This window comes from Mytilinidion resinicola (assembly GCF_010093595.1).
Source record: "Mytilinidion resinicola strain CBS 304.34 unplaced genomic scaffold BDZ99scaffold_40, whole genome shotgun sequence".
Taxonomy (NCBI): Eukaryota; Fungi; Ascomycota; class Dothideomycetes; order Mytilinidiales; family Mytilinidiaceae; genus Mytilinidion; species Mytilinidion resinicola.
Genome location: NW_022985476.1, coordinates 79417 through 100719, shown reverse-complemented (window position 1 = coordinate 100719; position 21303 = coordinate 79417). Strand labels below are relative to the sequence as shown.

General features: G+C 53.9%; 8 protein-coding genes across 8 annotated transcripts; 4 read left to right on the top strand and 4 right to left on the bottom strand.

Annotated features, from left to right (window-relative positions):
• Positions 1-142: 142 nt before the first annotated feature.
• BDZ99DRAFT_577656 (thioredoxin/protein disulfide isomerase) lies at positions 143-2763 on the bottom strand. Its single transcript, XM_033728727.1, has 3 exons — positions 2327-2763; positions 706-2278; positions 143-644 (listed from the first exon to the last, which is right to left on the bottom strand). The coding sequence occupies exons 1-3, from the start codon at positions 2554-2556 to the stop codon at positions 309-311; spliced, it is 2139 nt and encodes a 712-aa protein (XP_033568343.1). The 5' UTR covers positions 2557-2763; the 3' UTR covers positions 143-308.
• A 90-nt stretch (positions 2764-2853) lies between these two features.
• BDZ99DRAFT_469704 (uncharacterized protein) lies at positions 2854-4255 on the top strand. Its single transcript, XM_033721559.1, has 3 exons — positions 2854-3462; positions 3524-3628; positions 3680-4255. The coding sequence occupies exons 1-3, from the start codon at positions 2921-2923 to the stop codon at positions 3765-3767; spliced, it is 735 nt and encodes a 244-aa protein (XP_033568342.1). The 5' UTR covers positions 2854-2920; the 3' UTR covers positions 3768-4255.
• A 3291-nt stretch (positions 4256-7546) lies between these two features.
• On the top strand, positions 7547-11033 carry BDZ99DRAFT_555262 (uncharacterized protein; the record flags this gene model as incomplete). The annotated part of the gene is made up of 2 exons (XM_033727144.1): positions 7547-8451; positions 8614-11033. Exons 1-2 carry the CDS (start codon positions 7794-7796, stop codon positions 11031-11033), a joined length of 3078 nt encoding a protein of 1025 aa, XP_033568341.1. The 5' UTR covers positions 7547-7793.
• A 1210-nt stretch (positions 11034-12243) lies between these two features.
• On the bottom strand, positions 12244-13498 carry BDZ99DRAFT_492621 (uncharacterized protein; the record flags this gene model as incomplete). The annotated part of the gene is made up of 2 exons (XM_033723180.1): positions 12244-12374; positions 12682-13498. The coding sequence occupies 2 exons, from the start codon at positions 13496-13498 to the stop codon at positions 12244-12246; spliced, it is 948 nt and encodes a 315-aa protein (XP_033568340.1).
• Positions 13499-13746: 248 nt separating this feature from the next.
• Positions 13747-14616, bottom strand: BDZ99DRAFT_483762 (uncharacterized protein; the record flags this gene model as incomplete). The annotated part of the gene is made up of 2 exons (XM_033722596.1): positions 13747-14509; positions 14570-14616. 2 exons carry the CDS (start codon positions 14614-14616, stop codon positions 13747-13749), a joined length of 810 nt encoding a protein of 269 aa, XP_033568339.1.
• Positions 14617-15096: 480 nt separating this feature from the next.
• BDZ99DRAFT_469699 (uncharacterized protein) lies at positions 15097-16388 on the top strand. Its single transcript, XM_033721558.1, has 2 exons — positions 15097-15621; positions 15672-16388. The coding sequence occupies exons 1-2, from the start codon at positions 15407-15409 to the stop codon at positions 15949-15951; spliced, it is 495 nt and encodes a 164-aa protein (XP_033568338.1). The 5' UTR covers positions 15097-15406; the 3' UTR covers positions 15952-16388.
• Positions 16389-17153: 765 nt separating this feature from the next.
• BDZ99DRAFT_239296 (PR-1-like protein) lies at positions 17154-18378 on the top strand. The gene is made up of 2 exons (XM_033713590.1): positions 17154-17337; positions 17400-18378. The coding sequence occupies exons 1-2, from the start codon at positions 17233-17235 to the stop codon at positions 18204-18206; spliced, it is 912 nt and encodes a 303-aa protein (XP_033568337.1). The 5' UTR covers positions 17154-17232; the 3' UTR covers positions 18207-18378.
• A 693-nt stretch (positions 18379-19071) lies between these two features.
• BDZ99DRAFT_430047 (enolase C-terminal domain-like protein) lies at positions 19072-20823 on the bottom strand (the record flags this gene model as incomplete). Its single annotated transcript, XM_033717240.1, has 3 exons — positions 20618-20823; positions 20435-20539; positions 19072-20268 (listed from the first exon to the last, which is right to left on the bottom strand). Exons 1-3 carry the CDS (start codon positions 20660-20662, stop codon positions 19072-19074), a joined length of 1347 nt encoding a protein of 448 aa, XP_033568336.1. The 5' UTR covers positions 20663-20823.
• Positions 20824-21303: the final 480 nt, after the last annotated feature.

The following is a 21303-nucleotide window of genomic DNA, read 5'->3' as shown; positions in this document are numbered from 1 at the left end:
TGGACAGCGGGCACTGCTCCTTTGCCCATGGAGACAGTCCCAGCAACCTACCTCATTAGCATGATCACCTCAACCAACATCAGCAACAGCACTCGTAGCGCGCATCGTATAATCAGAATAAAAATAACATTAATATAACCTGACCGATCTTCCTACCCCAACGCCAATGTGTTCAGCTGCATCCCATCCCCAATCGGATAACATGTAATTCTACAAAAAGACACAGGGAAGAGCGCAGAACACCCCGTGCTGCCGCACACACACCCCTTCTCTCCATTCCCATCGCTATTCTTCCTCAACTGAGTCCCCTAATCCACCTTACCACCAGCTCCACCACCTAATAGCCCGTCCTTCTCATTAAGTTGGAAGTACCCGCCACTTCCCCATACCCTCCCTTTCCTGATCCTGCCCCTCCCCCACACGCCCACGGCGCCTAGGAAACCGAGCAGTACGCCGACGGCGAGCCAGGGGTGCGAGCCAAACACGCCGCGCAGTTGGAAGAAGAAGCGCTCGATGGCGCCGGTTGTGGATTTCGGGGTGATCCTCGGTGGCGAAGTGACGATGCTCTTGAGTGTCTCGAGGATAGACGTGCGCGAGGGGCGGATTGGGTCGCCGTTGATTGTTAGGTCCCAGTACTTGCGGTTCTGCGGGTGTGTCAGTAGGGTAGGTAGCTTTTTGGCTTTTATGGGAAAAGAGCGAACTCACATCTTCATCATTAATAACGACCTTCTCACCATCCTTGACCGAGATGCCATACGTCGTCCGAATCCAGCGCTCCCAGAACACGCCATCAACCCACGCGAATCCAACGTTCTTGTGCTCGACCTCATCCATGTTGATGCGGATGCTTTTCGCAGCTCGTAGCGCACGCTGGTCGTTGCGGTCCTCAGCCTCCTCGATACGCAGCTGTTTTGCATTGCGAAGTTCTTGGCGCTCGAGCTGAAACATCTGCGCCTGCTTGTCCATCCATTCCATAGCCGCGTTCTTAATCTCACGCTTGGAGAGGATGAACTCGTCGGAACGTTCGCGGGACAAGATACCGAGTACAACGAGCTTGCCGTCCATGATTTCGCGCGCGTTGGAGGAAGTGAGCTCGGGAACGATGGGCAGCCAGACGGATTTCATCCAGGTAAGGACTTTACGGTGGTCGCGCAGGTCCTTGGGTGCGAGGGGGGTGTAGTAGCTTGGTTTGCCGTCGCGGGAGACCATGAAGCGGGGCCAGGTGGAAATCTTGAAGCGCTCGGATAGGCGAGGGTCGTTGGTCTTCACAAGCTTTGCGTGACCTATCAAGCTCAGGGTGAGACGTTCTAGGGCCTGGAAGTCCTCGCTGGTGGTGGCGTGGTCGTAGAAGTAAAGGAAGATGACTTCTTCGGTCTCCTCCATCTCCTTGAACGAGTCGAAGTCAACATCCATGACGCCAGATCCAATGTCAACGGCCTTGTTGACGAAGTCGAGTAGGTCACCAATTCCACGGAGGCCATTGTATTCAACGCGTTCTCCACCCCTGAAGAAGAAAAGGGTTGGGTAGCCTTTGACCTTCGCGTCTTTGCATAGCCTCTTTTCAACATCGCAATTGACTTCTCCGATGTTCAATCTCCCCTGCATTTCCCTGCTCATTTGCGCCCAATTAGGGGCCATGGCCTGGCAGTGGTGGCACCAGGGTGCATAAAACTTGACGAACCACGGATCGCGTGAGTTGGTGACGAGTTTCTGGAACTTTTCAGCAGTGAGGGCTACGGATATCCCAGATGGGTTAGGCGTGGCTTTAGCCTTTGTTGGCTCTCCCTTTGAAGGTGCCGTTGGTGTGGCCAATTCCATGTGCTTCGAGGCTGCGGCGGATCCAGCGGCAGGGTCTTTGTCCTTTTCCTCTGCGATTTTTGGCTTGGCCTCTGGATCTATTCTCTTAGCGCCAACTTCTGGAAGGGCAGGACCGTCCGCAGGTCGGGATCCAGGACGGATAGTTTCGAGAGTTTCTTCCACCCATTTACTCAGTTGCGCAAGTGTCTGTTCTCCAACGACTTTCTTGACTTCTTCGCCGTCCTTATAAAGTGCGATGGTTGGGAAGTTCTCAACGTTCTTTGCGGAGCAGGTATCCCTATAGGCAATGCAATTCATTCTGGCGAATTTGAAGTTGTAGTAGCGGGTGAAGGAATTGAGGGCGTCGGAGCTCTTCTGAGCGCCGAGTGGTTTCGAAGTGTAATAGTACTCGTATAAGGTTTGCCATGTTGGCTTGAACCTCATGCAGTGGACGCACATTGGAGAGAAGTATTCCACAAGCCTGGCACATGTTAATCGCAGTCGAAGAGTATTGGAGTGATGGAATTACCAGTATCCTGTGGGAAGTTCCTTTTCGATACTTCCTGGCTCGAAGTCTATCATCGGTGGCACCTTTTGGCTATTAAATGTTGTATCTTGTGGCACTTCATCTAGGTCATCGGAGGGCTTCGCGGCCGGCGCTGTCTGTATCTTGACCTCGTCCGCATTTTTGGTTGGGTCTGCGGCAATGACTGAGGCCACAGTCGCCAGCGATATGAGGGCGTACGAAAGGAAGCGCATGGCGGAGGTGGGCTGGAGATGTGGTCCTTGGTGGGTAGGCGGCGATCCCCCGTGAAAGGAGGGCTGCTGGCGGTTGCGCACGCAGGTAGTCCGAGGATTGGGCTGGACAGCAGGCGCGGCGACTGAGGGTTATCGAGGGCACAGAGGCCTAGTACAGTGAGTTGCGAGGAGTGTTCAGGAAGTGAATAGGCGCAGACCTCCTTGAAGTTGCATCCGCGGCGGACTTCGACGTTTGGAGATCCTCGAAAGTCACTAGCGCAAGCGCCAAGAGCCTCCAACTGCGACTTCACGTCTACAGCTCCGTCATCCATCACCGCTTCAACCTCCAATTGACCCTCGCCACGCCCTCAGACCAACCGCCGCAATGAGGGCTGCCTTTCGGCTTCTAGCCAACGTCAAGAGCGCCCGCTTCTTGGAGCCCGGCGCACCCACCGGCCTCACTGGCCTCTCCACCCACCCGTCGCCACGGTCGACCCTCATATACCTCTACAGCTCGACCCTCGAAAAGCTGCAGCAGATCCCCGAGTCCTCTATATACCGCCAGTCTACCGAGGCTCTCACCAAGCACCGGCTAGCCATCGTCGAGGCGCGGAAGCCCGCGGGATTCGACGCATGGGTAGACAAGGTGCACTCTCAGATTGCCGACAGTCCGCATTCTTTCGAGGGTGTCCAGTTCACGCCGAAGGGGACACCATATGCTGCCACAATCCCGGCGAAGCCTGAGGAGCGGGATGAAAACGAGGTGGAGTGGGATGGCGAGGATCAAGAGACACCGATGAGGGAGGGTCCTGGGGAGGAGAGCGCGAGGCGTAACCAGGCTGCACGCATGGCAGGAAAGAGGCCATTGACCCCGGATACGGTGGTGAAGATTGTGGCGGACCCGGAGCCGCAATTGACGGCAGAGGAGTAAGTTTCGCTCTATCCGAGGCGTTGAGCTGTTGCAAGGGCCAGTACTGACATTTCACAGGATCTCGGAAATTGAGGGCGAGATTGGAGCAGGACTGATCGAGGAGGTCATTCAAGTTGCGCACGGCGAGCGCTTATTGGTAGAAAAAATCATTGAGTCAAAAGCGTAAGGATGAATCCCCAGGAATTACTATCACGTGACTAATATAACGACCAGATGGGAGAGTCTGGTTGAGCCTTCGCCAGAGGGACAGTGGTCTTATTTCGAGCGCGGGCTAACTCACACGTCGACGCAGAAACCGTAATCGGATCGCGTTGTACCAATAGCTGTACATACATCAATTCTAGCGTCAGGAAACTTGAACCTTAGCGTACAGTACGTGTAGTACTGGGATGAAATTGGGCACCTTGTTTCGCTAGCTCATTGTGTCCGAGCAATTTATATTCATAGATTTGAATCCCCTTTGCACTAGCCACAGCCTTTTGAAACAGTACACGCGGCGTTAAAGCAGTATCTTAAACTAACGTCCTAGTAATGTAAGTAATTTCGTGTTTTCTGGACGCCACGCCCGGACTTATTTTGGTAATGTCGCTCGACTTTTTCTAACTCAGCTCACGGTTCCCACCCTCGTTGCAATGGAATGGGAGAAGCATTTTTCCAAAACTTCACAAACTGTTCTCCCAGATAAGACTCTTCGAAGTCTGGTTTTATTTCTGTACTACGAGTTGTGGTTGTTGAGTTAGGTGTGAAAACGTGGTCGAAACCTCGAATATACGAAATACTCAGTTACTCTCGACTCAATACTCAGGGTCTTCTTGGCGGCCAAGACTTTCCAAACCAGTCACCAAGAGCAAGCACGCTGAGCGAGAAGAAAGTGGTGCACTCTAAAAGTCCTCTGTGCGTACACCTGTCTGCTAGCTCTTGAAGGGCTTCAACGACTTTTCAAATTGCCGAAGACGAAGATCTGCTATCACGCTCAAATCTCTGATAATGCACTGAAGCAGCCCATGCAGTGGCATACGCGTGTACACACTAGGAGTACCACTTTTTACATGCCCTGCGTAGCAGGTATGAGAGCCTTTCCAAATCTTTAATAATCTGCTGAAACAGTAACATGAGGAGACCACTAGGAGTACTCTGACCAATTCCTCGTTTACGTCCTAGAGGCCTTTTCATCACATCCGGATTACTGATGCTATGGCGGAACACCCCAGACAGTGGCAAGCTAGTGTGCTGAGACTGGTTTCCAGGTGCTGTACTGAAGGTGGCGTTCTGGGTGTTGATGAGTATTTGGAGGATATGCTGCACCGTCTGGAACAGCGTAGGATGGTTTGTCGAGGCCTATATTTCGGCTCGTCTTCCCTAAGCTAGGTTATGGAACGCGTCGTGACCATTAATAAAATCAGCAGAGCTGCAGGAAGCATGCTGGGCGTGACAAAGGTCTTTGGTGACACGTCTCTGCCACTGCTTGAAGTGCTTCAACAAGTTTCCACATAATCCAAAGTTAGAAGCTTCTATCTCGTTCGTTTTCTAAAAATGTATTAGGTACCCCAAGCAGTGGCAAGCACGCCTACACCCACGGCGGTCTGTCCTAAATTCAGAGCGCCGTCTTTTTCATGCCCCGCGTAGCCGTCTAGAACTACGAGGAAAGATTTGTCGAGACTTGTCGAGGTCTCTATTCCTAGAATAGACCATCGAACGCGTTCTAAATCTCAACAAACTCAATGAACGCGATGCGCGTTGGGTTTCGAGTGCGATATTTCTGTTAGCATGATGCATGTTGCGCCGTCTAGAACAACGAAGGAAGGTTCATTGAGGTCTTTCAGGGATGTAAGTTTGTCCTAGGAGAGGCCGGCTGGAGGGAGTCATGGAAGGCGCCCATTAGGCGCCGTTTAGACAAGGCCAGAATACGCCGTCGCGAGAGCCTCACACGAAGGATGACGACGTGCTTCAGAGCGGCTAGTGCGTCCCGAGATCCCGGTACGAACGTCTCTTGACCGGTGCACGGTGTTGCAGGCCGCGGTTCGGCCAAGAGTGGGAGTGCTGTACAGGCATCATGTTGGTGTTGGCATGCAGGCTTCCTTGAACGAAAAGTGGTATTTCCTTCAAATACGCACTCCCTCTACAAGTGTAGAGCTGTGTAGACTTGCCTAGCAGTGTCTGAGAGGACGCAGCTCAACTAACCTCCCCCATGTACCTCGGCTGACTTGCCTTGTCTGAGGTGGCCTGGTGAGCGACCAGACTTGCCAAAACTGTCGTTTCACAGTTTTAATAACGTACCAGGCCACCTCAGACGGTGTCGAGCTGCCACTCTATGTTCAACGGATCCTGGCATAGGATCCCATTCGGCCTCGAAGCAGCTTTGTCCACGTATTGGAGGCGCATACGACGAGCACATATGCTGAAACACGCGCACCACGCGCTCTACTCTGTATGCTACAAAGGCAGTAGGGCGGCCGGCTGAGGATTGAAAAAGACTCGTGGTGGTGGTGCGTGTGGGAGGGATACCGGAAGAGGCGTTTTTGCCGTCACACCGCATGCTCGCGGGAATAACGGATGTCTCTCTGAGGTGAAAACAAAGCCGCTGGAGCGATGAATAAAATAAACAGCAGCCAGGCCAAGGCGCAGGCCGGCGCTGCCATTGGCATCAGACGCACAAAGATGAGACAGCGCTCGGCCACTCAGAGGCGGCTACGGTGGATGGGTGGATGGCCGCCACGATGCCGTCGGGAGGCCGAATCGGGGAGGCCACGCCAGCCACCTCGGAATGCCCTGCAGCGAGGGTCTGCTGGCTCCAGGGCGCTCAGTCGGCCCGGGCGGCATCGTGGACGAAGCTGAGGAGCGGCGGTGCAGCCGTGTCGGTGTCGAGGCAGAAGACGCCTCCAGCGTCAGGATGGCAACAGGACTGCGGACGTGAAGCTGGCGATCGGGTGGCAGGCCGGGGCGTCCACGGTTGAGACTCGGGGCTCTGTTCGCTGCCGGTCGAGCCGAAGACCTGCATGGATCGCTCGCGCTGCTAACCGCTTCAGGGCGCTGCAGGCCGGCTACGCCAGTTACAGCGCTTCGATCCGGCGGCAGTGGCTTCGGCAAAGTCTGTGTGCCCTGCCGCTGCGCTGAGGCGTGCTGCAGGCCGCGACACCTCATCAGAACTCTCACCACCTCGCGCCAAGCATCGCCGCCGTCACCGCTTCAGCCGCCTGATTGGAGGCGGCGAGCGCCCCTGCAGTGCCTCTTCCGGCGCGATCAGCTTGCCCTAAACCGCATCGCCAGATTTGCGCGGCAGCCGGCCACACAAATTGCTCGCGCCTCGTCACCGGGCCGCTGTCGCAGATATTGTAGGCAGGCCGGCCAAGAGGCATCTCGCGCACGAGCAGCTCTTGCCCGTCACGTGCCTGGCATTGCCGCGTCTGCGGAGACTCTGCTATTCCCGTCTCTTTCGCCCCGTTGTTGTGTTCGTCTCTGCCCCAGTCCAGCCGTACCTTGGACGTTGCCGCATCTCGCCCATCGGACGAGTGCCCGTCGCCTCTTGACATCGACTGCACACGCCTCCTCACCCGTCTCTCACCTCCATCCTCCCGCCAGCCCTGTCCACGTCGGCCTCCTCCGGTCAGCCTGCTCGTTGCGTTGCGCCGACAACCTCGTCTGCTCGGGGTACCAGTGGTGTGCTAGCCCGCGTCGTCTTGCCCGCAATCGGCGACTCGCTGCCTCCAGCCGGTTGAAATTTTCCTCGTTCGCTGTCCCACCTGCCCGCCAGCCTGCCCCCTCACCACCATTGCCTCAGATCCCGCTGGCGCTGCCCTCGAAGCGTGTGTCGGCCGTGTCCCTGGTAGCCTCGTGCTGAACGCTCCACTCTGCGCGGCTGAGGCTGATGCGAGTAGTGGGTCCCAGGCCTCGATCTGCACCAAATCCCTTGTCCGTCCCTCGACCCGCGTCACGGCCAGCTTGAGACCTCAACACCACGACCGGAGCTTGTGAAGCTTCTTTCCACCCATCCTCCACCACAGGCCCGTACCTAGGTATCGCCAGGCCCCGTGCGCCGCCACCCCTCACTCTTGCCCCAAGGTCCCTCGGTCCTGACGTCGCCACTCGTGCTGGCTCTTGCGCGACCCACCTGTTCCTAAGCACCCACCAAACTTTTCACCAAACCTCTCCGCCTCATTCACCCACTCCACTCCACATCTGCTAGCCTCCCGCCGTGCACATCACGACCGCCTCCAGCTTCACCCCTCTCCACCCCCGTCCCAGCTCACTCCGGCCGGGAGCAGCGGATGGTTGCCCTCACCACTCCATCTTCTGGTTGCGCGGCTCTACATTTCCTTGACCATCTAGCATGGACGATCGCTTCCGTCCCAATGGCATGCCGACGCAGGGCGGACCTCAGTATCAGCCCCTGGCTCCACAGTACCACGCCCCACAAAGCCATCTCCACACGCTGCCGCCGCTGAACGGTAACGCATCACAATATGCCCAGTCGTACGGCCAGAACACCAACAGCAACCCTCACACGCCCATCTCTGCCCATCCGCCCTCCTCCTCGGCCGCTTCGAACCACAACACTGCGATCCCTCCCATCGCTCCACACCCGCCGCTGAGGCCAATACAGCCGACGCCCTCGTCATACTCGTTATACGGCACCTCCCAGCCTGGCCTTCTCCCCGTGTCTGTCACACAGTCGAACCCTCATCCATTGGCGCCCGCGCCGACGCCCGGCTCTCTGCAAGATCTTCGACAGGGCGGGCTCGGCCTCAACAACCAGCTCAATCAGTACTCGCACCCTCCGCTACTCGCGAACCAAGAGGCAGAACCAGTCCATGTGGTCGGACAGCAGGGACGTCGCGGCGTGCTGCCTACCCATCCAGGCCGACCTGCGCCGGCTGTCGGGAAGGCGCCGCAAAACCCAACCAAGAATGCAGAGAACAAGTTCGAGTGCCCGCATTGCAACAAGACATATCTCCACTTGAAGCACCTGAAGCGCCACTTGCTTAGGCGTAGGTCGTCTCTTTCATTCTGTACCTTTCCAATACGTTTCTCCTAGTTAGGTCTCAGTTTCCTGTCTCACAAGACCTCATACGTTCTGCAATAATGCAGCCTACTCCCACTCTCATCAAACTCCACTCCTCACCTCGTCCATGGATACTAACCTAGGACAGACACTGGAGAGCGTCCTTACCAATGCCATCTGTGCAAAGATACGTTTTCGCGCAGTGATATTCTGAAGCGCCACTTTCAGAAATGCTCCATTCGCCGCGGTAACCCAACCGGCCAGAATCATCTTGCGAACTCGCAGTCTCACCTTCGTAAGAATAGGCTATCAGCATCTGGGTCGGATGCGCAGAGCTTCCTCAACTCTGTTAATACCTCCATGCCGTATAACGACGGTTCATACGGAGGTAACGCTCTTAGTGGGCTGCCTTCGATGCCCTCGGAGCAATCTTACTCGGACAATCTCGCATCGATGTCAGCGCGAACGTCAAGATCAAACAGCTTGATCCGACCGGGAACCGGTGTCGACGACAACCGCAGAAGCCTCTCGGGTATCGACTTTCAGAATAGTCGGGTTGGTTACGACGGTAGTACTGACTACAGGACGTCGAGCTTATCGGGCAATCTTGCCAACTTGCATGCTTACAACACCCAGCCAGGCCAGTCCGCGGGGCAGATGCCGAACAACCCCAACGCCTTTAGTTACGCGCCGGCCTCGAGCGCTGACATGGCGCAAAACATGATCGCCAAAACTGAGGAGCCAAACTCAATGTATGGCGGTCGTCCAAGTCTCCCGAATATTGACGGGCTGGCCAATGGGCAAGAACATGACGCGAAATGGTCAAATCAGTTCCATCAGGAGGCGCAAGACGGGTTTATGCTTTCTTCCAGTATGGCGAGTGGTCCAAATCCCGCCAACGCCGCTACCGATCTGACTGTAAACCAATTTCAGGCCTCCAATGAACCTCCACACGACGCCATGTTCAACGGCCTTTATTCCAACACTGCTGGGTTCGTCGACACCACTCCCATTTTTGATAATTGGGTAATCGGCCCGTCTGATCCGCTACAGAATAAAGCGGACGCTTTAATAGCATTCTGCTATCCGGACCCCTCTCTAGTCGCACCCGGCTCTAGCGATTCCCAAGAGAGTTTGAAGGCGATTCTTACAGTCGACAATCTCCGCCACTTTTTAGACGAATTTCGAAACTTTCAGAGTCACTGGCCCATTATTCACGTACCAACATTCAATCCACTTGCCGCTAACAACGGCCTCCTTTTGACCATGATTACTATCGGCGCGGTGTATTCGGACAAGCTAAATGTTCCGCAAGTGCGTTGGCTGATGGAGCTTGTCAAGTCCTCGGTCTACCGCTCGTCGCACATTCACGCGCTTCTGAATACAAGTTCTTCCGCAAATATCAACCTCGGCCCCATTTCCGATATCGAAGAGCTTCAATCGCTATTATTACTTCAGTCGCTATTCACGTGGCACGGGGATAGTCAGCAACGAACGCAAGCCAGAGAAGAGTACGACAACCTGGTCAACATTGTACGACACATGAACTTGCTCAATCCGATACTAAGAGACCAACCTGGCTTCAGCATTCTTCATCAACCCGGAGGTCTCGATGTTCGTGAACTGAATGGATGGAGCTGGAGCACATGGGTGGAGCAAGAAAAGAGGTCTAGAGCACTGTATCTCATTTTCTTATTAGATGCTGCTCTCGTCATGTTCTTCAATTGCGCGCCTAAGTTTGATGTTTATGAAATACGCGTGCCACTACCAGTGGACGATGCTGCCTGGGATGCAAGGACAGCTGAAGAGTGTGCCAATGCCCTCGGAATCCGTGGAGCGGATAAACAGGCCAGGAACACCACTGGTAGCCGACGCCCCAAGCAAATTGCCATGCGGGACGCTTTGAAGCTCCTACAACAACATGGCGCCGATTTCAAGCCACGAAGCACGAACGTTTATTCCAAATTCGTCCTCATTCACGCCCTCCACGTCCAGCTCGCCCAATTCAAGCGCCAAAGTTTCCAGGCGCCAACGACATCTACTTATGGCGGATACACTTCGAGTGGCGCCAGCACTCCGTTATCCCACAACGATTGGGTATCTACGGACGGCTCCAAAGGCTCCATGAGTGGCCACAACAGCGGCCACGTCACACCGGTTGACGGCGTTCTAGGTCAATTCCCACCGCCCAACCCCAATCACATGCTCAAAGTCGTCATGAACTCCATGGAAAAGTGGAAACGGGCCTGGGACATGGACATGGAGCTGCAGTACCCGCCCTCAACGCGTCGCATTGGCTTCTGTCGCGATGGTGTGCATTTTTTTTTCCTGGGCAACATGCTCTTCCGCAGCAACGATCGCAAGGACTGGTTCGGGCCGCCGGACGCGCGCTTCGCGCAGGTGTTTGCATTGCTCCGGCATGTGCGTAAATATGTCGCCAGTGAACGGCATGCAAAGGGCATGGAGATTGGCAGTGTGACGGATGTGGATGATTCTTATGGACTTGCAGATTTGACTCTCGATATGAAGTTACTTTTTACGCCAATTTTGAAGGGCGAGAAGGGGTAAGTGGAATTACACATTATACGTTTGCTTGCTGGCTGCAGTCTGGCAAAGCAATGTCTGGACTTCGTTTCGACACGACTACGACTCGTCTTTGACGAACTACTCTCGAGGATCAGCGAGAGCTGGACTACGACTATGGGGCAGGGATATCCGGATCAGAGGGAATACGAACGACGGATCGAGCCCAGGTGAGAGGCTCGTGCGTCAAGCATTATAAGGCGTTGGTGGGTGTGTCTACCAAATGCATTTGAGAAACGGTTGGGTGGGATTAGATGGTTTTCCTTTTCTGTGTCTTCTACTGCCAGCCCTCCCTCTTTCTTTCCTCCTCGTAATGAGGAACGGACGGTCTTAGGGAGGCAAGGGTGGGGCATTACGACCAGTCAAACAACAACCTGACGATTTGGAGGCTCTTCTTTTCATCTTCGCTCTTCTTGTCAATGCTTTTTTACGCTACTTTTTTTGTTTTTCTTCTCCCTTTTGAGAGAGCGAAAGTCATGCTTTCTTCTATTTTGCATGGTGGTACTTTGTCCTTCAATTCGCGAAGTGGCTTGCTGAGTTGGTTGGCGGTGTAACGGACCGCCCTCGCAACAATAAACACCACTTAAAAGCATTAGATTAGATTGGTCTTGGGCGCATCGGGCAGGGCGTACTTGATCTTCGGCTCCCCCGAGACCTGTCGAATGGCAGATAGAGTTAGAGGTGCTTCGACTGAGGGCTGAGGCAGGTCTTGGAAAGGAAATGTCAAAGATACTGCGACGATATGGCTGGTGCGGACTGGCCCGGTGGTTATTGCGAGAGGAGAAAATGCGGCCGTGTATATACGGGTAGCTGGTATCTGGTAGCTCGCCCGCACGCAAATAGTCAATGCCAGCTGGTATCTTCTGTTGCGCGCCTTGTCTGAAGACGTGATTGATCAGGATGAAGCTCACCACGACCAACACGTGATTTGGCTAGTCTGCCATCATAAGTAGTCTATCTCATGAAACAAGTCAATTGCCGCGGCGACCCTACTTTTGGTAAGTCATTCGTGGATTACTTTGCGCCGACCTATCAATCTGGGACCTGTGATGCAGAGGTCATTCCCCCACCCGCCTCCACCTCCGCATCCGCCTGCCCATCTGCAACACCGTTAGCTGTGACCCCGGCCTGCTGCAAGACCACTAATATGATCGTTAACGGCGACTTCAAAAGCACGTGCTGCGGCATCCTCGCTTCATGGATCGTGGTCCCAGGCCCCTCCGACAACACCATCCTCAGGCGAGTCGATACTGCTGCCGCCAATGACGCCGTCTCTGCCCTCAGCGCCCAGGCCACGCATTGTTATCCCGGCTACGCAGACGACGTCTATGTATGGGATTCTGAGCCTGCAATTCGCCAATGTCGCGCCGATGAACACAGGCCTAAAGGAGATTTGGGTTGACAGCATAAAAATAACTCCGGGTTGAAGCGGGGTGCGAAAGTAAATGGTATCCATGTGGGCTACACAGATGGCTTGCACGCAGGATCACATCACGGTCTTCATATTCTAATTTATAATGTATAACTCCCCGAAACCTGTTCACTCTCGATGATCACAAGATGATGCAGTTCTGCGATCTTCGCCTCGCGCCTTTCTGCCTCTCTCCCTCCCCCATCCTCCCTGTCGCCATACCCCCAGGAGCCTCAATCTCAATCAGTTTCTCCCCATCAAACCCCAGACTCTCCGTCCTCCGATACCCTTTCTGATTCGCAACCACCCTCTTTCCCGCATCCACAAAGTCACAGCAAAAATGGGTATGCCCAAACCCCCAAACCCTCACGCTTTTACTCCGCCAACACACCTCAGAGCTCACATCCGTCACAAACGCGCTCCGCACCCCGACTTCATCCCCCACATGCCTCGGATCATTCGCCGCCGCCAGCAGCGTCGGGCTATAATGCGTCAACACCGCTATCGCCCGCTGCGGCTCCTCTTGCTCGATCAGCGCGACTTCCGCGTTCAGCCACGCGAGATCCGCGGCGTGCGCGGCGTTGTGCGCGGCGACGTCCCAGCCGTCGATGTTGGAGAAGTCTGACACGAAGCGGAATACGGAGGCTGACTGGGACGGGGAGATGTGGGAGAAGAGTGTGCAGCCTAGCACTGTCACCGAGTCGCTGAGGTCGAAGCGTGTTTGGTCTAAGAACACGAAACGGCCTCTGCGCTCTCTTGGTGCATTAACCCGTTCCTCAAATCCTCGGATAAGTTGCTTGGTGGCGGCATAGCTGCTACCGTACGGTTCGTGGTTCCCGAGCACCAAGAAGACGAGTTCGAATTTGTCGAGTTGGATGTCTAGGAATTCGAGCAAGAGTGGGTCGAGTACGTTTCCGATATCGCCCAGGAGTGCGAGGTTGGGGCAGCGGGGCGTTATGCTGAATTCGGCGTATGTGGGGCGCGTGGCGGATGTTTCGAGGTGGAGGTCGGACAGTATTTGGAGCTGGATTGGGAACATCTCGGGTGCCGGTGCTGTGTTTTGGAGAGAGACGTGCTGATTACGGCGGGCTGACCCCTGGCTTGACCGGTCAGATTTGTGCGGTGGATTACGGTAGGTATCTGAGCATGTTGAATGTTGTGGAGGGCGAGGGCTGGCGGTTGCAGGTGAGCCATAAATAGACGAAACTGGCCAGACGTTCACCCACGTGCTATTTCCCACGTGATACAAAAGATCAAGAACCCCTTGATTTAATTCTGGAACGTGGTTCATTGCTCGAGTATGGCGGTAAGAGACGCCTTGTGGACGCCCTTTTTGTAAGGACTAGGGACGAATGTTCCTTCTTTGATCTCGCGATACCTTCTCATATGGTATTGGTGTTGGTTCGTCGTAGTAAATACCTCTGTCTGTTCCTTGGAAACAATATGATAGTGAACTTCACGATGTTCTATCTTAAGGCGCTTCGCGTAGAGGGCCTCTTTGACAGGGCTACCATCGGAGTCTGTAAGAGCGTAGCAATAGCCGATCAGACACGCGACCCAGAGCGCAAAGCGCAGTCTGTCGACATAGGCGCGTGAAGATATATTGAGCCAGAACTCAATCATTGAGTCTAGAAATGTATGAAGAGCAGGGAGATAGTTTTCAACACTGTCGTCTAAATCGTAGTACCAGTCTTGGCATGGTAGAAGGAAAACTACTGTCTTGGAATCTGGAGAAGATAGCCTGATCCCACGTTCGCTGAACTCGGGATCGTCCTCAAAAGTCCATTCGACAGATATCATTGAATATTCAGCTTGGGTAAAGAATGCAGCAGCCTTGGCGGGGTCGTGAACCAGAAGGTGTAAGTCGAAGACCTGGGTATCGCTGCCATGGAGAGCCAACAGATCCTGAAACCAGATCGCGCTTGCAATTCCTTTCTCCGCGAGAAATTCGCAGGCAAAGTAGCGATTTCTGTTAGATCCCGGTTTACTGTCGTCAGCCTTGGCTAAGGAGGTGCCATGGGCAGTCCGCTTGAATCGCTGAAAGAAAGCACTGAAAAGATTGGGTTTCGATGATTGGGATGATGCAACCGTGAGCGATAAAGAGACAGACTACAGTCTGATTTTCGACAGTATGAATGTATTGCCTATGACGATCATTTGGAAGGATGTTGCGTGGGTAGAAGGGCGTGGGCGTTGAGTTAATGGCAAAGCTTTAGGTGGTGTGAATAGGAGGCTTTTGTTATTCTAGCGGCTTTCTCTAGACAGTTTCTGGGAAGGATGACTTGCCGCCTCGCACTCCACCAACTCCAAACCTGCGCCGTAACCTCGCGTTTCGGCTTTCCGCCCCCATAAGAAGATGACAGGATAGGAAAAGATAATGTGCTTCTCAGCCAGCATCTGTGCCTTATGTCTTTTAATACCGGCGCGTATCTATGCGGAAAGAAGGCGTGTTTGACCCGCTTCTGTTCCGCCATTCAGCTCCCTTTTCTAGTTACGATGGCCTCGGCAGCAGTTCATACGACTCCAAGATGTTCTCATAGGCTTAGTCTCATGTAGCTAATACAAGGAGCAGCCCCGGAGTCGCGTTGTCTCGTAGATTCGAAACAGAACCGCACTGCTAAACTTAGGACAGGGAAACTCCTCGCCTTCTTCATTGAAGCTAGGTATATAAAAGCACGACAGATCAATCATGTAATAGTAGGAACGGATCTATATCCACATAAAGGTCTACAGTATTCCACAACTTCATAACTCGGATTTGCTTTTGTATCCTTATTAAAATTAGGCAATTACCTCTTCGGCCATCATCGGAAACCATGGGCTGTTTTTCCTCTAAACAGGCGTCCACTTCTACGTCAGCCAATCGATCAATCGAAATGCAACCCCTCGGACGGTCGGGGCATCTTCACAAACTCAGTCCCAAGGAATTGTCAGAACGGAAAGGGCGATGTCTTCTGAGATTTTACTAGAGTTTATCGATGCGACCAATCGAGCGTTTGGATCAATAGAGGATGGAATCATCGGAGGAGCTGCACTTGCGGCATATGGAAGTACTCGCGCTACGTCTGACTTGGATATTATCGTTCCACAGAGCGTAGCTGAGGTTGTAGAGGGCCACCTTCTGTCGAAGGGAATGGTTCGGACAGCCAAAGGAGGCATTGGGTGAGTCTCTTCGATGCCATCTATACGCTCTTAACACTAATGAGATCCAGATATGTTGCTTCGGATGGTGGCTGCTACGGGATCGACATCACATCGGACAGAGCCATCAGTCAACCCTTCAGCGCCAGCCAAGACACCCAGATCACTGCACGATCTAAGGCCCGACTCGCAAACATGAGCTTCCTCCTCAACTCGAAAGCATACTCTTATATGACACGGATTGGCCCGGGTATGATGGAGAAGAAGCGCAACGATGCTGCCGATATCTTGTTCATCATTGCCTATTTGAAGAGACAACGCACCAAAGTCAGTCAGAAGGAATGCCGCTAGGTCGTGGATCACGACTTTTGGTCTACGTTTTGCCCTCTTTATGAAGGCGTGGAGGGTTCTTTCCAGACTCTCGGCTTGCGGAAAGATAAGACACCAAATCCTAGCAATCGCGAAAGCATCAGATCGAGTATGGACAGACGGCGCTCTTCCCTGTCATCCCGAGGCTCCTCCAGACGCTGAGCTCGAGAACAAATAATGAGGGATCAAATCTTTTCCTCGGGGCGTAGATGGCGCTTGTATTCTGATGAGCTTACATGTGTATTCGTATGTACAGACACACTGTTCGTGGAGACTGAACCGGAGTGATGAGCGTTGAAGATATCACTGCGTCTTAATCTATGGTTTTCAAGGGTTCGAAATATTCTAAGTTACGACATATCACCTTGATTTCAAATGTATCTTACTCGCAATGTATTGCTTATTAGCTCCTTTTGATGCTACGCTGCAGAACCCCCATATCGGCTGATTTTAGTGCATTAGTGTGCACCTTTTTCACACCCCGCGAGCAGGCCAGGCACCAGGGCACTGTCCACCCGCCCAATGACTAAGTCGATCGGCCACCCAACACTCAACCTAGCGTCTCCACACCAACAGCCCCATTGCCGCGCGCTCTAAATAGAAGAAACTTCCACGCCGCACTAACCTTCATCGATGAGGCAGAATCGCCCTCCGGATCCTAAGATCAGCGTCCCGAGCTCTGAAGGCTGAAACTTAAACCTGCAGGAGACGGCGTTTACCTACGTAAAGGAAACAGCCGGCCAATGACAACTCTAGAACCCTACAATTGCATCAGAAAAACGGTTGACATATCCACTCAGAAGCAATATGGTTTCGAAACAGCTCTAGGCGCTACTCTGCTGACGGCTCGATCTAAGCGGAGAACCCGAAAGATGATCGAAGGAGTGCGCGAAGGCGTCTGATGCAAGGTCTGAACAGTCCATGTCCCATTTATACGTCTTTAATATAGTCCACCTTGCCGCTTGGTTCGTATGCACATGCCTTAGAAGGTCTTGTTCGTGGGGCGTAGAAGATATTGATAGCGTCTCCTCCTCCCTCCCTCATCTTCATTCTCCACGGCCTGTCCTTTCATTCACTCGACAAATACCCTCTTCATTCCTTTGAGGTTGTTCGAACGATTTTTTTGTTACTCTTTCTATAAGCTGTGCTGTTGCAAAATACGCTCCTTCTGTCCAAAAGCCCTTGGTGATTCGATATCACGTTAAAATATTTCGTTACCTAAAAGCCTATAAACCGCATCCGCATCCGCATCCGATCTCTGAGATGAAGCTTCTAGTCCTCGGCGTTGCCTTTGCCGCTCTGGCATCAACTTCCCCTATCGTGCCCCGCGACAATGGTGTTTACACCGATGTCGTATGGTTCACTGTGGTGAGATGACATCTCTCTTTCTCAGAGCTTTTACCCATTTACTAACAATCGTCTCTGCGCAGGAGAAGATTGTGACCGTCACTGCCAGCCAACTCGCCCCGACGACCGTGCCAATCAGTGTTGCAGACTCTCCTGGCTACAATCATGTCTCCATCAGCGATGTGAGACACCACCACGAACCTTCCCACCTCTCCTCTACGACAGTGTCCAGATCTACTATCCAAGAGCCAGCCTCATCCAAACAGGCCTCTTCAGCCGCCGCCCCACCAGCATCTTCCCCATCCCTAGCTTCCAACTCCCCCGGCATCGCAGCCTGCCACTCCAACCCCACCACCTACCAAGCCAAAGTCCTCGACGCCCACAACTGCCACCGCGCCAACAACTCCGCCCCCGCCGTCTCCTGGGACGACGCCCTCGCTGCAACCGCCCAAAAGATCGCCGAGACCTGCATCTACGCGCACAGCATGGACGTCGACGGCGGCGGCTACGGGCAGAACATCGCCGCCGGCACCGAGGCCGCGCGCGTCGACTGGATCATCACCGAGGGCTTCTACAACGGCGAGGTCAACGCGTACCCGGAGGCCTCGTACGGCGCCGACAATCCCGATATGACCCACTTCAAATCCTGGGGGCATTATAGCCAGGTGGTGTGGAAGAGCACGACGCATGCGGTTTGCTATACGAAGGATTGCACGGGCAGTGGCAAAGGGCCGAAGGGGTTGGAGGGCGTTACGGCGGATTGTACGCCTTTTTTTACGGTTTGTAACTATAAGGGGCCCGGGAATTTTGGCGGGGAGTATGGGAAGAATGTGGGGAGACCGAAGGGGTATGCGACGGTGCATGGGAAGGGATGGAAGCCGCCGAAATAGGGGAGGGGAAGGCTTGGGAGTTGAACATGTGTTTTGTGGAGGATTCTAGGACACATGTGGTTGATGTGCGTTGCGATCTGTCCGCTACTTTGCACTGCACATTCTTCACTTTCTTCTATAGGTATGGCTAGAGCTATCGAACAGCTACAGCTTTTATACCTGCCTATGGGTACAGGCACGACGACTTGGAGTTGTAGAAACGAAAACCGTGGACGATATTGCGGTACGAAAAAATCTAAATCTATTCGCGGCTTGATTTAAAGGGTACTAATGCGTATCTGTACTACTCATTTACTCCTTCAGTTTGTGAACCTTGATCCACTGTGCCAAAGACAGGCGGCTTCATGCTCACTCAACACTGTCTTACAGCCCACATATACAGTATTATTCTTCGCCACCATCGCCCTTTGAGGCCCTGCCTGGGTGGCAGAGTAGGCTATGCCGCTATGCCGGCCGCCAGTGTGCCAGCTGTTGGAGCTCAGCTAGTGATAAAAAATCTCCTACATGTAACAGGGGGTTTTTAGTAGGGCTTCGGCCCGAGTGTTTGCTTCCCTAGACTCCTGTGTTCAAAACGCATCCTGCCCACTCACACGGAGGTCTCTTTTTGATCCGCGTATTGTTCCATTTACTGGTTGAGATCGGATCATCGATATTATGCTACCATTACCTTCCCTATTATCAGTATCTAGCACTGAGTTTTGTGATGGACAGTCCTGCAGGGCACAGTCCTGCAGGTAAGTTTCGGAGAATTTCCTGTAGACAGAGAGTATGAATAATATTCCACAACGCTTACTCTTTATCCGGGGAAGCCTGGCTGCAGACAGCGAACCCCTGATCCCCTCAATCCCCCACATCCCCCATTCCCCTATATCTTCTCCCCGTCCAATATGACCTTCGCCTCCTCCCCCCTCCACCAACTCACCCCCTCCTTCCCCGGGAACTCATACGCCGCCATACTCTTACTCTTCATCTCAACACTATACCCGGGCTCCATCGGCGTCTTATAATACCCCTCCACAATCTCCGCCGGATGCAAAAAGTGCTCATGCAAATGATCCACATACTCCAACAAACTCTTCTTCCCGCTCACCACCACATAATCAATCGTGCTCAGATGCTGCGTATACTCCGGCAAGCCCACACCCCCGGAGTGCGGCACAATCGGAATCCCAAACTTCGCCGCGAGCAGCAGCACCGCGAGCACCTCGTTCACGCCGCCCAGCCGACACGCATCTATCTGGCAGATATCGATCGCCTCGGCCTGCAGGAACTGCTTGAACATGACGCGGTTCTGGCACATCTCGCCCGTCGCGACGCCGATGCCCAGCGGCCGCAGCGCCGCGCGGATCGCCGCGTGGCCCAGCACGTCGTCCGGCGATGTCGGCTCCTCGATGAACCATGGCTTGTATTCCGCGAGCTGGCGCATGTAGGTGATGGCTTCGGGGACCGACCACACCTGGTTCGCGTCCACCATCAGCACATTCCCCTGGTCATATCTGATGATCTCGCGCGCGATGGCGAGGCGCGTGCGGTCGGTGGCGACGTCGCTGCCGACTTTGATCTTGAAGTGGCGGAAGCCCTTCGCGAGGGTTTCTTGGAGGAGGGAGCGCATCTTGTCCTCGCCGTAGCCCAGCCAGCCCGCCGATGTCGTGTACGCCGGCACCGCTTTGCTCGCCTCCGCCTCTTTGATCCGCTCCGCTTTCCCTACCTCCGCTTTCTCGAGGATCGCGAGGGCTTCTTCGGGGGTTAGCGCGTCGGTGATGTAGCGGAAGTCGATGCAGGCGACGACCTCCTGGGGTGTCATGTCGGCGACGATGCGCCAGACGGGCTTGTTGAGGGTTTTCGCCCACAGGTCCCAGAGGGCGTTGACGACGGCGCCGAGGGCGAGGTGGATGACGCCCTTTTCGGGGCCGATCCAGCGGAGTTGGGAGTCTGAGACCAGGTAGCGCCATGTAGCGCCCCAGTTGGCGACGAGGGAGGCGATGGTGCGGCCGGCGAGGCGGTCGGTGAGGTAGGTTATGGCGGTGCAGACGACGTCGTTGCCGCGGCCGATTGTGAAGGTCTGTGGGGTGGGTGTTAGTTGAGTAAAGAGAGAAGGGGGATATCGGAGGAGAAGGGGTTTCAACGGTAGGGAAGTAGTGACTTTTGATATCCTGTTGTATGACTTGAGAATGAGATTGAAACCGATGAAGCTGAGACACCGAAGAAAAGAAAAGAATCTACAGTACCATTCCATGTCCAGTGTACTCAGAGTCCGTGTACAGGATGCAATACGCAGACGAGTAGTCTCCCGCCGCGTTCATAGCATCCGAGCCCGTTTTGTCGAGAGAAGTCTACAAAGCTCTGTTAGCCTCACACCTACCTCTAAACAAATTCTATCAAAAGGCCCGCAAAAAGGTAGACGCACATACCGGAAACCTGACATCGCGCGTCTCAGCGCGAGTAATAGTGACCATGATGTTCAAGTCACGCGTGTTGTTCAAATTCAAGTTTGGTGCCTTCTCTGTGCACGAGAAGTCCAGATACGCAATGAATCAAGACAAGTGAGAGCTTCAAAGTTGCTAATTCAACTCGTCCGATTCAAGCTGAGTAGTAATGCTCGAAGGGAAAAGGAACGAAACGCAGCAAAGTAGCTTGTTTAAAGTAGCTTGTTTAAAAAGCTTGTCTCCCCCGTTGGAGGCGATTTCGGATTAACTCTGGACCCCGCGGCGGGGCCTGATAGGTGGAGAAAGTCTTTCCGACGGCACCCAACGGCGTAGCAGGGTCCGGGTATTTCCCCATACGGCTTCGTGGGGTGGGTGTCTCGTGACTAAGTAGTGAATATTGATGAAGTGAAGATGTAGGAGTCAAGTCTAGATGCTAGGGAGTTAATTTAAGCTCCTGTGAGGTGGCACGGTTCCCATGGGCGGCAGTGCTTGTGACCCTTCCCACGTCTTCGTGAGCCGAGTTTGCAGTGATACCGTTGTATTTGCACACAGAGAAAAAGTGCAGGAGCTTTAATCAAACGAAAGAGCGTAACGTGCAACACAAGCGAGCCGGCCACCCAAGCGAGCCGGCCACCTCATCACCAAAACGCGCTCCGTTAGCTTTCAACCAC